The sequence below is a fragment of the Pygocentrus nattereri genome, chromosome 15 (assembly GCF_015220715.1).
Source record: "Pygocentrus nattereri isolate fPygNat1 chromosome 15, fPygNat1.pri, whole genome shotgun sequence".
NCBI classification, from domain to species: Eukaryota; Metazoa; Chordata; class Actinopteri; order Characiformes; family Serrasalmidae; genus Pygocentrus; species Pygocentrus nattereri.
In genome coordinates this window covers 13,036,168-13,051,007 of record NC_051225.1, presented here as the reverse complement: position 1 = coordinate 13,051,007, position 14,840 = coordinate 13,036,168, and the positions used below count along the sequence as shown (strand labels likewise).

Genomic DNA, 14,840 nt, shown 5'->3' with positions numbered 1-14,840 from the left:
TCTGATTAGAACGTCTTTGGGAAATTGTGCAGATCTCAGTCTCTGCCACTAAAAATAAAAATCTTTGGGCTCAGCTGAATAAAACACTGTGAAGTACGGCTTCCCCAAATTAAAAACATTTCAAATGCACACGATTCATGTGACACAACAGAAAACAGGGAATTTCAACAAAAGGCAACGAGATTATATGTATGTGTTTTGAAAGTAACCCTGCTAATCACCTATTTGTGTAATGTATGTGTAATCTTATATATTCATTACATATAATCTCCTTTGCTATAGTTAGTTCTGGCCATGCAAGCAGATTGGCTGAGAGACATCTAACATGCTGATATTTCATCACAACATCACAGGTTTTTCCCAAACACTATCACTTCACTGAGATGCCTTTGCTAAGCAATGACTTTGACAGCTGTAGGATGCTCAAGCCATTTGAATGTTTTACTTCTTTCTTTGGGCACAAACTGAAAACGGATACTTATAAGATCACATTTGACCGACAGCCGATTTGGTCAGACTCTGAAGATGAGACGACACTAAATTCCCAAACTGTCGTCACCACTGAGCAGCTTTTCAGCCGGCAGCTGTGACAGAAGAACAGCTAAACAACCTGGAATCAGCCAGAAGCGAACCCAATACCATTCGCCAGACGTGTCGTCTGACCTTCAGAGACTGATCAAATCAGACGGAGCCATAAAACTGACACAATACAAAACAGAAAAGCTGCTCAGTGGTGACAACAGAACTGCCTGCTGTGCAGTGAGTGGGCGGAGCTTAGCAACAAGCTGCTTGTTAAGGAGCTATAATTTGGAGGAAGGAACTGAATTTATTAATTTATTACTTAATTTATTAAACTGTATAAAAGCAGTAGAACACTCGAGGAGTGTGTTATCACTATAACATCACGGCTGTGATGATCTACGGCGACCAAATCACAGCCGTCATGTTATTTCGTGACAAGTTTTACTCTATACAGTTGTAATCAGGTAAACAAAGAAAAAAGATACTTACAAAGTGAAAGTCTGTATGTTAATGCTATATGATGATGTTTATGACAAAAAAGTGAACTCACTCCAATATCATATAGTTTATTTTATGTTGGTACTGGTTGTACTAGGTAAGCTAGTATGCTATTAGATAGTGAGCTAGGCTGAAGTTAACTGACTTTATCACTCGTTAAGCATAATCTTGTTGTGTTTACCCTGGTTCACAAATATTAAAGCAGCTAACAGTTTTAACATTTAGGCTTCATTTAGAAAAATAAATCAAAATCGAAGTGATGATGTTGATCCTTCGCAGAAAAGCACTTTTTGGTGAATGTTTTTACAGTTAAGCTTGATACAGTTTATGTATTATATATATATATATATATATATATATATATATATATATATATATATATATATATATATATATTATGATGATAATCTAAGTGCCCTGCTGGATAAACTTGCCTACATAGATCAGCATGGCCGTTCACCAGAAAACCAACATATTGCTGCCGTCAGAAGAAAACCTTGTATCTCCAAAATGATAACCCAGATAGCAAGCATATATTGGTCCGCTGGTTTGAAAAAGTCACCACTCCACTGACTGTTTGCCACTGCAGGTCCCCCCTAAGACTGCCCAGATTATTGTCCTCTAACTGGGTTTTAATCTCCTCAAACAGATTTTAAATGAGACTTTTATTTTAGAAAATAAACTTGCGAATAAAATTTCGCAAACAACCAAAAAAAAACAACTATTGATTAGGACGGATATAAAATGATTCTATAGAAAACTGGAATAGAATTATTTACTAAACTCATTTACAAAGTATAGCTAAAGAAAGGAAATCTGTCAATTTGACTGGGAGTGGAAAATGAATGATAATAGGTAGACCTTTGTCTAGTACTTCTGCTTAACTGCCAGTGGACTGCCTGGAAAACGCTGAGCAAAACACCAGTGGACCGCTAGCTTTGCCATTAGCAGGCTGACACTGGATCATTGTCTTCTTGCTATCAGGAAACTTATAAGGAAAAGAAAAAAAAACTACTTTTTTAATGTAAGTCAATGGAACAAAACTTTGTCCCCTAAGTGATTTTGAGCCGTTTGTTTTGGTTCATTCATCATGAAATTTACACACAATGTAAAGGGAATCAGGCATTTTCAAATTATGTCAAAAACGGAACAATGGAAATGCAAGGTTTTCTTCCGACAGCAGTGATATGTTGTGTTTTTGAATGATAGAGAATTCATGCAGGTCTTGTTTTTTTAATCAGGGAGTAGCCCTACAATATGGTGTTTTATACAGTATAATCTGCCCGTACTTCAAATGACTTCCCAGAATTCACAAAGGATGCTGTATAAAACTGTAAAACACATTTAATGAGTCTTACTGGTTTGAACACAGTACATTACTGGAGGAATTACACAAAATGTGTACAGTGTGGACGGCACTGCAGCTGAGCACTCATGAAAAGATGTATTTGATTACTGTTTTTGTGATTACTTGAAAGGAGATAAGAGTGTCTCAGATGAATTGACCGCTCTTTAGTGTCCTGTTCTGGGAAAGCTCTGGAGAAGGTTGTCTGACCTTTGTACCTTTTTCCTCTTTGCTGCAGCTGAGTTTATTTAATGACACATGTGCCAACCATATTCAGTGCTTGATCTGATTACTTAACAACAGGCAGATGGATATACTGTAAATGCAAATAGATTTTAAAATGACACAATGGATCTTTTTAGTTGCTTAACTGGCAGAATGTGAGGTGAATGGACTTTCAAATGTGGAACCTTTCAAATAACAACACCTTTACTTCTGCTCAAGCATATCTGAGAGGAATTTACTTTTTTATTGACACTTTATTTGGAGCGGTCCTTTGTAGATGATTAATAAACTCTTAAGATATTGTCAGTAACACATGAATAAAGTAGCAGTAAAGTAGCAGTAGCGAAGCATCTGAATACACTGAAGTAAATATCTTGTAGATGTTCTGTTGTTAATGGACTTATATTAAGTAGATGCACTGGTAATATGTTACTTCCATTACGCAAAACCTAACCTCACCAACCTTAATCAAATCCTAACCCTCACCCTGGCCCTAATCCTAACCCTAACCTTAACCTTAACCCACAACCTAATCCTAACCCTCATCCTGGCCATAATCCTAAATTTAACCTCAACCCAAAACCTAATCCTAACCCTCATCCTGGCCCTAATCTTAACCCTAACCTGAACCTCAACCCAAAGGCAAGGCAAGGCAAGTTTATTTATATAGCACCTTTCATACACAATGGTCATTATACATCATACAGAAAAATGTAATTAATGTAAATAAAATAAAATGTATGTAAATTAAAAAATGTAAAAAACATAATTAAAACAATAGATTTAAAAGAAGTTAATCAAATTTAAAAGAAGGAGATAAACAATTAGAATAGAAGTATGATAAAATAAGAAACATGATTAAAACAATAGATATAAAAGAAGTTAAATGAATGAGGATAAGAGTGCTGTTACAGGATAAAAGTGGATTAAACTGAGCTAAAAGCCAAAACCTAATCCTAACCCTCATCCTGGCCCTAATACTAACCCTCACCCTAATATGTTTGACATGTTACTGAGAGGCCACTCAACATAAAGTATCACCACTTTTTTATCCAATTTACATAAATTTCCCTAATTTTATTCCCCTTTCCATCTATTCACTGTCCAAAAAAAAGTACTCCCATTTTTGCTGAATTTTTATTTTTCTACATCATTTGAGCTCAGCAGCCGCCTTTGTGTGAACATTTTATGAGGAATGAACCATCAAAATTGCCCCATAATGAAATGTTTTACCTTGACTTACACTGAAAGTGAATAATGTCTTTGCCTTCTTCTGTAGAGTCATCACTTTGGAGGTAATTGTTTTTCTTTTGACCGCAACAAAGTCACGGAGCCTCGCACTACATGGGCCTATCAGACATTTCCTACATTAACAGGGTGGAGCCCCCCTTACTGACTGGTTTTAACATCAGTGATAACATCTCAAATGACAGAATGAACATTCGCTTTCTCTTTTTTGTCCATGCAAAGCAATGATGTGGAGGCCATAGGCAATTGCCTATTTCACCGGTAGCTGCCAACCCCTACCACATTCATCATTGGTCAGGTTCTGACCACAGGTCTGCTGTTGACCAGATATGTTTTTGGTGGTGGACAAATCGTAGCACAGCAGTGACAGAGACAGAGTAATGGTGCTGCTGGGGGTTGTACATGTCAGTGTCAATGCAAGAGTGAGAAAAGCCCACCATTCATAAATATGCAGGAGCAGCTCACTGGCCAAAAAACTGACCACAGATGAAGAGCTGGAGGATGGTTAACAAAACCTGTGCAAAAAACAGGCCACGGTGTCGCACACCGGCAGTATCAGATGTCTGTATATGCAAATATAAACAAAAACTGGAGATATGGCTTACAAAGCCTGTATCAGTTGCTGAAACACTGCGGTTTCTTTTACCATTAGCAGTTAATTCCTAAAGATCTTATTGTATTTATACGCTTAAGGGGTAAAGATTCTACATGGAGCTCATTTTATCTGTATGAGAAACTATAATAATATCATAATAAATGGAATAATATATAATAAATGAACAATCCGTTCTGCTCTAGCAACCCTGAAGAAAAACAGTGAATAAACCCAAATCAACTCCCACAGGAACAAAAGTCCTAAAAGCTATTTCTGTGAAATACTGACGTTACTCAATGAACATGTGCGGTGAGCCAACACAAACAGGCCATCTAAAGCAGCTTGCAGCGCACACAGCTGCCATATTACACAACCTCCATGTGCCCCTCATTTACCTGCTCGTTTGCCAAGCAAATGAGATACTGTTCAATACTGCATGCTGAAGAAGGAAAAACAACGACATGATAAGAGGCATAAAGATGAGTGCTGACACACAGGTTGAAGATTACATCTTTGCTGTTGCATTTTTCACGTCACTCACCCACCCATACAGACCCTCATATGCTGTTGTGAATGAAACCTCGTATCTCCATTTTTTGCCGTTTTTTTTTTTTTACATAATTAGAAAATGCATGTTGTCCTTTACATTGTGTGTAAACTTCACAACGAATGGACCTAAAGAAAAAAAGCAAAATGACTTGGAAAAAAGTCTGGTTCCATTGACTTACATTCAAAGTCAAGTAGGTTTTTTTCCTTCTCCTGCAAAATGACCATTTTTATTCTGACAGCAGTGATATGTTAACAGGCCCAACTGATGTGAAAATTTTGATACTGATACTTTTAACCCTCTACTGCACACACACAAAAAAAATCAGTTCACTTTTCTTAGAAAATTGTCCTTTATTTATTTTTTTCAGACCTGTTTATTACATTAAAAATAATAATAATAATAATAATAATAATAATAATAATAATAACGTGCTGAGGTCCTTTTGGGGTATGTTGCTTTGAGGTAACATTGTGCAACAATGGAAAGAAATTATATAGAGCAATGTTCCCTGAAGTGGTGAGACCTGGCATGTGACTGGCTAAATCTATTCCACTGTCACACAATGTTGCTTCTAGGCAACAAACATATTTCTGCAGATTCTGAAAAAAAAATGTTATTAAAGAGGTATAAATATACCCAATAAGAGATAGTATGACCAAGTACATGCTTGTTATTGACATGCTCAAACTCTTCACTTTATTGTGAAGACTATCATTGTCTTTAAATATGTTTAATGTTATTGCAAAGTGAGGAAAATGAATTTGTTGCCCTGAGGCAACACCACACAATAGAGGGTTAAGGAGCTAAAAAGTCCCATAGCTAATAGTGAAATAGGAATAAAATAATAGTAATAGAATATTTTATGGTCAGCTCTGATGCTACAGCCATTCATTGCCATGAACCCAAGACTGCACAGTTGGCCTTTGCTCTCTCTTGGTGGCTGGTAGGCCTTGGCAATAGGGGCACATAATCAGAAATCACAGATGACTGACAAGTAACCCTATGATGATGCTTAAAATGCGAGCATCACTGTGTTGGGAAACTGACAGAGAACTAGAAAGGCGAATTGGAGACCATTAATTTACCAAGCAGCTTACTGTCATGTGTGAAGGCTGAGGCCATATTTTGAAGAAAAAACATGTTTTTCTGGAATTTTAACTACAATAGTCTATACATGACTATGGAATATATAAGTTAAATGACATAAGTATTCACTCACCCATCCAAATCATTGAATTCAGGTGTTCCAATCACTTCCATGGCCACAGGTGTATAAAACCAAGCACCTAGGCCTGCAGACTGCTTCTACAAACATTAGTGAAAGAATGGGTCGCTCTCATGAGTGGAAGCGATTGGTGGAGGAAGGTTTATGCTGTGGTGTTGTTTTTCAGGAGTTGTGCTCGGCCCCTTAGTTCCAGTGAAAGGAACTTTTAATGCTTCAGCACCAAGAGATTTTGGACACTTTCTGGGAACAGTTTGGGGGCGGCCTCTTCCTGTTACAACATGACTGCGCACCAGTGCACAAAGCAAGGTTCAAAAAGACATGGATGAGGGAGTTTGGTGTGGAAGAACTTGACTGGCCTCAACCTCCTGACCTCAACCCAATAGAACATCTTTGGGCTGAATTAGAGCGGAGACTGCGAGCCAGGCCTTCTCGTCCAACATCGGTGTCTGACCTCACAAATGCGCTTCTGGAAGAACGGTCAAAAATTCCCATAAACACCCTCCTAACCCTTGTCGAAAGCCTTGAAGAGTTGAAGCGGTTATAGCTGCAAAGGGTGGGCTGACATCATATTAAACCCTATGGATTAAGAATGGGGTGTCACTCAAGTTCATATGCGTGTGAAGCCAGATGAGCGAATACTTTTTGCAATATAGTGTATAATGAATGTTGTTGTCCCCAGGAGTCGTGTCACTGGTGTTACGGTGTAACAAAAAATCTCTTATTTTGAAATACGGTCACACCGATGTAGTCACTTGACTTCCTTTTATCTGTTTTCTGAGGATCTATGAAAAAAAGCACAAGGTGAGTCCACTGTGTCTATCAGTTATCAGAGATTTTCTCATTCAGCTCATGATTTCATAAGAAGCTTTTAGTTGAAGTCACTGGTGTGACTGACTTTATTCTTAAGTCATTGTGAATAAATAGATTACAATTGGGTTAAATGACATATTTGAGTGGATGTTCCATGATGGACAACATGTGGTTTGATGTTTTGTGGCGGCGGTTTGTAAAATGAGGATTGGTAACACCAGTGACTCCTATAGAGAGACAGAAAAGTGGACGTTTCTGTAGAATTACCCAAATACAGAAAACACTTTCATGAACACGACTACATCAGAGCTATTTTACAAACACTGTAAATAAAGAAAGCACAGGCAGCTTCAGAAAGCCAGGCACAACACAACGGAGATGTTTCTGGAGGACTACAAGGGGATGGAAAATGACTGACAGAAGAAAATAAGACTGCAGACACACACATCCCTAGTTCATGGTTAGCCTGGCTGGACATGGTGGTGTTTTGTGTCCAGCCTTTTATAGACAGAAGTGACTACCTTAGTCTCTGTAAAGGCTACAAATGAGTCATTTATGTGTTTACTGTAATATAACAGAACCATTTAAAAGCAACGTAGGTGTTTTATCAGTAGGTTTATTGCAGATGTACACTAATCTGCTATCAGTAACTAAACAGCATAGCATAGCAGCCCCAGTGTTTTCCGCTGAAATAGGATTACAGCATTTTCTCATTCTAGTTGATGCAAAAAAAGGCCTTTTCCCATCCTAATCGTGTGAACTGATTGCTGGTCTCACAGCAACTCACACCATATGAGCAGGGTTTTCTACCCAGGGTGTTTCCCCAGATAAAGAATGGGGCCTAGGCGCAAAGCCACCAAAGCCCCCTTGAGGGTCCGGCAGGAAAAAGCAGAAACCAAGAAACAACTTCACCCACACAAAGACAAAGTTAAAATTAGCACATAGTCTCTGTCTGAGCAAAGCCTCCTATTTACAAACTAGTAGCGTTATACAAAAAGGAAGACATGTTCTTAACTATTGATGTAAGTTTATTATTTTTAGTTAATTCATTTAGTTACTTAATTCATTAGAAATCATTTTGGGCCATTCCACTGATCCATCCATCATGAAATGATTTACAGAATATAAATGGCAGCTGGTGTTTTCAAATGATGTAACATAAAAACAACAGAAATGGAGATTGGATGGAGAGTGTCGACATAAGGCACTCTTTTTATAATAAAAAATGACCCAAATTTTTACTTTTTCAACTGCTTGAAACTGCCGGTGGTTCCAAAACACACACTGTCATATTCTGCATAACTTTCATAGTTCATAAGCTACATTCAGAAGCTGGGCGTCGTATGAGGCTGTAACTGTCTTGTTTCCAGTCAAATAGATGGTGACGTCATTTTAAACCCTTATAATAAAAGAAGCTGAACTCAGTTTGCTTTTTTATTGAAAGTCGACCCGTTTTTATAAAATAATACTAAGAGCATCTCAGATTTTTGGCTTATCAGTAAATTGTGAGCATGTAGTAATATGTGTGATCATAAAACACATGTTTTTTTAATTTGAGGGGAGCTTTTAAAATAAATACATGCATAAAAAATGTGCATTTATTTCCTGCAGTTACTGAATAATTTGCCGTACAATTTGGTTGTGTAAATTCAGATGGACAAACCAAAATATACCCTGGAGAATATGGAAGGAAATCAATCAGTACCATATTTTGGAGAGGAAAGCTGGGGCTGAGAGGCAGACTCCAGTTCAGAGTAAGTGATGGCACTTCTGCTGCAAACTGCTAGATGGCCGACATCCGCTGGGGTCACATCAGAGCTCACAGACGTATCTGAGGACTTGAGAATACATTTGACAAATATTTTAACCAGAAACTGTAGTGTATGGAGCCACGGCTTAGTAAGATGTGGGGACGAGATCCTAATGCATGACCATGACTTAGTAAGGGAATGAGCTCAATAAGCCTTGATCACAGCTGAATAAGGCTTTACCAAGTCATAGCCATGACTTGATTATCTCATTCCCACACTTTACAAAGATGTACAAAGATGGCTGTTCATTACAATCTTGTTCCCACATGCGATCTTCAGTGTGTGGCTGAAGTCACTTGTGGGGTTCTTCAAACTTCAAAAAGGTTCTTCACACTCACATGTCTCATTTACAACAGTGGTTCTTTAGAGGAACATCCACACAAAGGTTCTTTAAGGAACCAAATGTGGTTCTTCTAACCAAAAATATCCAGCCAACAACATCCTGTGGGCAGCGTCCTGTGACCACTGATGAAGGACTAGAGGATGACCAACACAAACTGTGCAGCAGCAGATGAGCTATCGTGTCTGACTTTACATCTACAAGGTGGACGGACAAAGGTAGGAGTGTAATAGAGTGGACAGTGAGTGGACACAGTGTTTAAAACTCCAGCAGCACTGCTGTGTCTGATCCACTCAGACAAGCACAACACACTAACACACCACCACCTTGTCAGCGTTACTGCAGTGCTGAGAATGATCCACCACCCAAATAGTACCTGCTCCATGAGGGTCCATGGGGGTCCTGACCACTGAAAAACAGGGTAAAAGGGGGCTAACTGTTATGTATCTGGCCTGGAAAAGGGGTTTTTGGCCTGTGTTTTTTCGCTGTCTCTCTCTCTCTCTCTCTCTCTCTCACTCTCTCTCTCTCTCTCTCTCTCTCTCTCTCTCTCTCTCTCTCTCTCTCTCTCTCTCTCTCTCACTCTCTCTCTCTCTCTCTCTCTCTCCTTCTCTCTCTCTCCTTCTCTCTCTCTCTGAGAGAGAGAATGCCATGCATTAGGATCTCATTCCCACGCTTTACTAAGTCGTTGAAACAATTTCATTATCTTGTTCCCACGCCTTACTAAGTGGTAGCCACATATTATTTGTATTTTTACAGGATGTCACCAGTGGGGCTCCCACTTTTCCATTCTTTTGACAGCAAACATATTTGTTGTTTTTTTTTATTTATTATTATAATTTTTTGTAAATATTGTACTGTATTTTTTTTGTAAATATTGTAAGTATTGTCATGGGGGTTTAGCCTGAGTGTACTTTAACCCCAACGTATAATAAATACGACAAAAAAAGCTAACCTATTCGTGTCTTGTTCCTTCCTGGGTTGTGCTAAAAACATCACATCTAAACCATGTGTTACTGGCCCCCTTATCCCCCAGGCTTTTCTGTGGGGTCATAACACTAACAACGTATCAGAGAAACAGATGGACTACAGTCTGTAAAGAACTACAAAGTGCACCTATATAGTAAGTGGAGCTGATAAAATGGACAATGAGTGTAGAAACAAGGAGGTGGTCAAGATGTTATGTCTGATCAGTGTCAATAATTTGACCGTGTCGCAAAATGACCACTTCAGATTTCTATGAGTTAAAGGTGAATATTAGTGTTTTTTCAGTTTAAATTGTTAAGATGTAAACAAAGTCATTCAGAGTTGGTTGATGTGAAATGTTGTTTAGAGAGTTTTAGAGAAGCTTACAGAGTCAGTCACAGTGGTGATGATAGGAACCAGATGTCCAAGACGTTTCGTCCGAGAAGGTAATTACACAGGATAAATACAAACATCTGAAGACTTTGTTTTACAGTAAGGTACATACAGAGTGTACAACACAAGTGGCACGCTATAGAAAAAGCACTTTCGATTACCCAAAGAACCATTTGAAAGAGAGATTTGTGAGTGTGAAGAATATTTTAAAGGTTCAAAGAACCTTCAGGTTCTACGATCCCATTTCCAAAGAAGTTGGGACGCTGTGCACAACGCAAATAAAAACAGTATGAAAAACAGAATTATGTGAAAAGTCCTAGTCCCTATGTACTGTAAAGTCTCAGTCACCATTTTTGCTATTTTGCACATTTCATATCAAACCACTGTAATATAACATAAACACAATATAAGATCATACCGGTATGCTGGACACTCTGGCCTCCAGTGCGCTAAGCTGGCTCTGGGTAAGCGCGGCTCTGCTGAGGGCGTCCTCCACTCTGTAGCTGATGGTCTCCAGTCTCTCCTTCACCCTCACCTGCCCTTCAGTGAGCAGCTGAGCAGCCTGAAGTGCACTGCCCACCACCGCCTCCACCCGCCTGATCAACTCCAGCAGCTTCTCTCCAGCCACACGGCAGATCTCCGCCTTTTCTCCACTCACATCTCCTGTTTGCTCCGTCTCCACACCTGTGTCTTTCGTCTCAGCCTCGGCCTGGCTCTGGGCGTCTCTGAGCTTGCTCCTCTCCTGCTCTTTCTGAGAAAATAAAGGAAGGAATAGGAAGGAATTTTTCAATGCACACTATGAATAAGATTTTACTTTTTTTTATTGCAATTTTGGACCATTTCTATTCATCCATTCACACCATGTTCACACATTGTAAAGTGTATTTTTTCAAGAAAGAGATAATATAAAAAAGTTTAGTTATGAAACTTTGATTGTGACAATATATTTCTACTGACATTGACCAAGCGCACTTAAGCCTTTAGTAAGTCTCAAATGGCCATCCTTGACTTCGCCAGTAGATGACTTCTGTTCTTAAAATTTCAGAACAGCAATGCATTTCCTGTTTCACCTTATGACATCAGTATGTATTATAAGTACAAATTAGTAATAAAGTAATAAAGTTTTTCACCTGCAGAATGTATTTTCAAATAAAGGCCATGTGGAATTTGACCAGGGGTGTTTAAACTTTTGCATATGACTGAATGTGTTCACTCTAGAACCACATGTAAAAGTAGCTTAGATCTGATTTGAAAAGGTCTGATTTTGCATTCACACTTCTTTGAAAAAGTCAGATCTGTGGCAAAAATAATGACGTAAAAAACTAGACTTCTAATACGATCATAGCCTTTGTTTATCATCTCAAACTAAAAAATATTGGACAAATCTGTCCTTCCAGTGGAGCAAAATGATCAAAAATGATAAACATGGTTTCTCAAAAATGCGTCACAGTTCTTGGCACCTGTAAAAATTCTTACAAATCTTTTTAAGCTACCCTGATCCTTAAATGTTCACAAACACCTTCAGTATAAATATAAAGTGCTAATAATTCTGAAGGACCCCATAGCTGAGTTAGCACACATGCTGAAAAAGTTGTTTAATGGGATCACTTGAAATGGGAACTACACGCATTTCAAATAACCTGCAGAAAATCGTGCTCATAATAAGACGAAGGAATGAGACTCTGAGAATTGATGACCACTGGATGTAATGAGATTTATGTAATACATCACCTCCAGACATGCGGCCTTCAACTGGGCCTCCAGGTTGCTAATCTGCTTCTGCATTTCCCCAGCGGCCTCCTGGGCCTCCCGCACCGCCCGGCTCCTCTCGCCCTCCAGTCTCAGAGCTCTCCACCAGGTAACAGCTGCTGCCCTGCGTGCCTCCTGCGCCTGCCGTTTAGCTTCAGCTAGCTTGCGCTCCTGCTCCTCCCATGGAGCCCGCAGTAGCTCCAGCTCCTTCACACTGCAGCCACAGCCAGAGCAGAGAATATATACTGTATATATAATGTATGGCAGTGTGTCATGAAATCCTAAATGTAGTCGATCAGTCAAAACATGTTTGGAGACCTTAATTTGCTTCTTTACTTTTACTTGTGTTTTTTCACCGTGTATGATTTACTGTTATCTATAAGCATGGACACAGATACATCACATAGCTAAAAAGTAGTAGCAGCCGTCATGAAGCCACAATTTTGAATTCAGAACCATCAGCCAACTGTGTTTGCACACCTCCGCATTTAACCCATCCGTGCAGTGAAACACCCACATACACACACACAAGGGGGTAGAGAGCACACTTGCCCAGAGTGGTGGGCAGCCCTATTCATATGCTCGGTTGGCAACTTGGTCATGGACTGTCAGCCGAGTCACCGACTTCAGTCATGGACTGTCAGCCGAGGGGACTGACCAAGCAACCTCCGGTGATCCTCAGCAACTTCTACAACTGCGTCATTGAGAGCCTCCTGACCAGCTGCATCACCGTGTGGTACGGCAGCTTGACCGTGATGGATCGTAAATGCCTACAGAGAGTGGTGAAGACTGCAGAGAAGATCACCAATTCTCCACTGCACTCTCTGCAGAACATTTACAACCATAGAGTCCAAAGGAAAGCTGCCTCCATCATCAAAGACCCCACCCACCCCCAGCACGGTCTGTTCAAACCTCTGCCCTCAGGCCGGAGGTATAGGAGCATGATGTGCAAGACCTCCAGACTAAAGAACTCCTTCTTCCCCACCGCAATCAGAGTTCTGAACCAGAAATAACTATTCCCACTTCGGTCTGCCAGACTTAGGTACAGACGTGTGATGTGTACCCCACTGGTAAAGAACACTTTCCTCAGGAATAACCTGCAACTACTGTCACTTTAACTGTAGCATATGTTTACAATTGCACTATTGCACTTTACTACTCATTTCTGCTACAGATAATCATGTTCCCGGCAAGGCACAGCACTATCCATCCATACCACTGTAATTTATACATTGCACTGTTTCTTGATTAATATATATGGTTGTATATATACTCTTTTGTATTTTTAATGTTATATCTGGCATTCTTAGCGAGGAGCAAAGTAAGCTTTTCATTGTATATAAGGAAACCTGTTTCCTCTGTACATATGACAATAAACACTTTGAACTTGAACTTGAACCTTCCAATCATAGGGCTGGTTCCCTAACCTCCAGCCCACAACTGCCCCAAAACTGCTGTGTGGTTGCACTGGCCCGGAATCAGACCTGGGTCTCCTGCCTGGCAGGTGAGAATTCTACCCTGAACCACCAAGGCAAGGCCAATTTTGTCTATTTTTATAGATAACGGTATGTCATACTACAAAAACTGCATGCTATTTGAGATTCATTAAAAGCTCAATGCGATTCTGATGATTTAGGCACAAGGCTAATTGGTGTCATGGTCTTCCTTAAATAGCTTGCTACATTAGCCTAGTAGTAGTGCAAAACTAAAGAAGTGAACATGTCTTGACCGTAGATTTTTCTGTGGCACGGTAAAAATTCCTTACATTGTCAGAAAGTGTTGTTTTGAGCTTGCCTGCTGTTGCTGGTCTTGTAAGAAAGCTCTCTCTAAAGTTTCAGCTGTAGAACCACATACAGCATCCTGAAATGCAATTAATCAAACAAATTAGTGTTACAGTGGCAGTAGCTGTTTGCCAGGGCTTTTTACTGAAAGAGTCATTATAAAACTGCAAGATATAAGGTAAAATATATTTTAATGCCTACAAACTTTAAATAAAACATATGCATCATCTTTCTCCAAACAGAAGAGCCAAAAAAAATGTCATGTTTATTAGCTTAGTACTAACATGTCATTAGAAATCCCATTGCATAGAATGCAGCCTTTTGTTTATTGTTAGCCATATTTGCATGTTTGGTAAGTGTATTCCTTTCAGTGAGTGAGACCTCCTTACTTATGTGCTATGTTTTCTTTTAAGTGAGTGAAATATCTTTAATTGTGTGATAAGCAATTTTAAAAATGCTGTTTTCGGGCTCCTCCCTTCTCACCCTCTCTGAGACATGTACTTGGAGCAGCTGTTTGAGGTCTGCTGACTTGATCTTGTGGATGATGTTCTGGATATCTCCTCTTGGAGAGGGAGGAGGCAGGATCTCAGGTGTGGAGCCACAGGTCTCCTCCATAACTGTCATCTGCTAGAAGAGAGAACAACAGCTCAGGCCACTTTAGATTCTTCATGCATCCTGACCAAAACGTCCCTCAGGTTTAAAACAATTTAGTACACTATATGTCCAAAAGTTTGTAGACACCTGCTGCTTACCTTTTTGCTGCAGCATCAGTGAGGTCAGGTACT

General features: G+C 39.5%; 1 protein-coding gene across 4 annotated transcripts in view; it reads right to left on the bottom strand.

Annotated features, from left to right (window-relative positions):
- The window catches only part of mrvi1 (murine retrovirus integration site 1 homolog), a 61,978-nt gene extending 55,743 nt beyond the window's left edge, over positions 1 to 6,235 (bottom strand). The window contains exon 1 of one of the 4 annotated variants that reach the window (XM_037545512.1): positions 6,203 to 6,235. In XM_037545512.1, coding sequence (XP_037401409.1) covers positions 6,203 to 6,215 — 13 coding nt within the window. In that variant the 5' untranslated portion in view covers positions 6,216 to 6,235. The remainder of the gene's footprint in view (positions 1 to 6,202) is intronic. The other 3 variants (XM_017707272.2, XM_037545511.1, XM_017707274.2) reach the window with 3 other exon arrangements.
- Between the last annotated feature and the right edge of the window lie 8,605 nt (positions 6,236 to 14,840).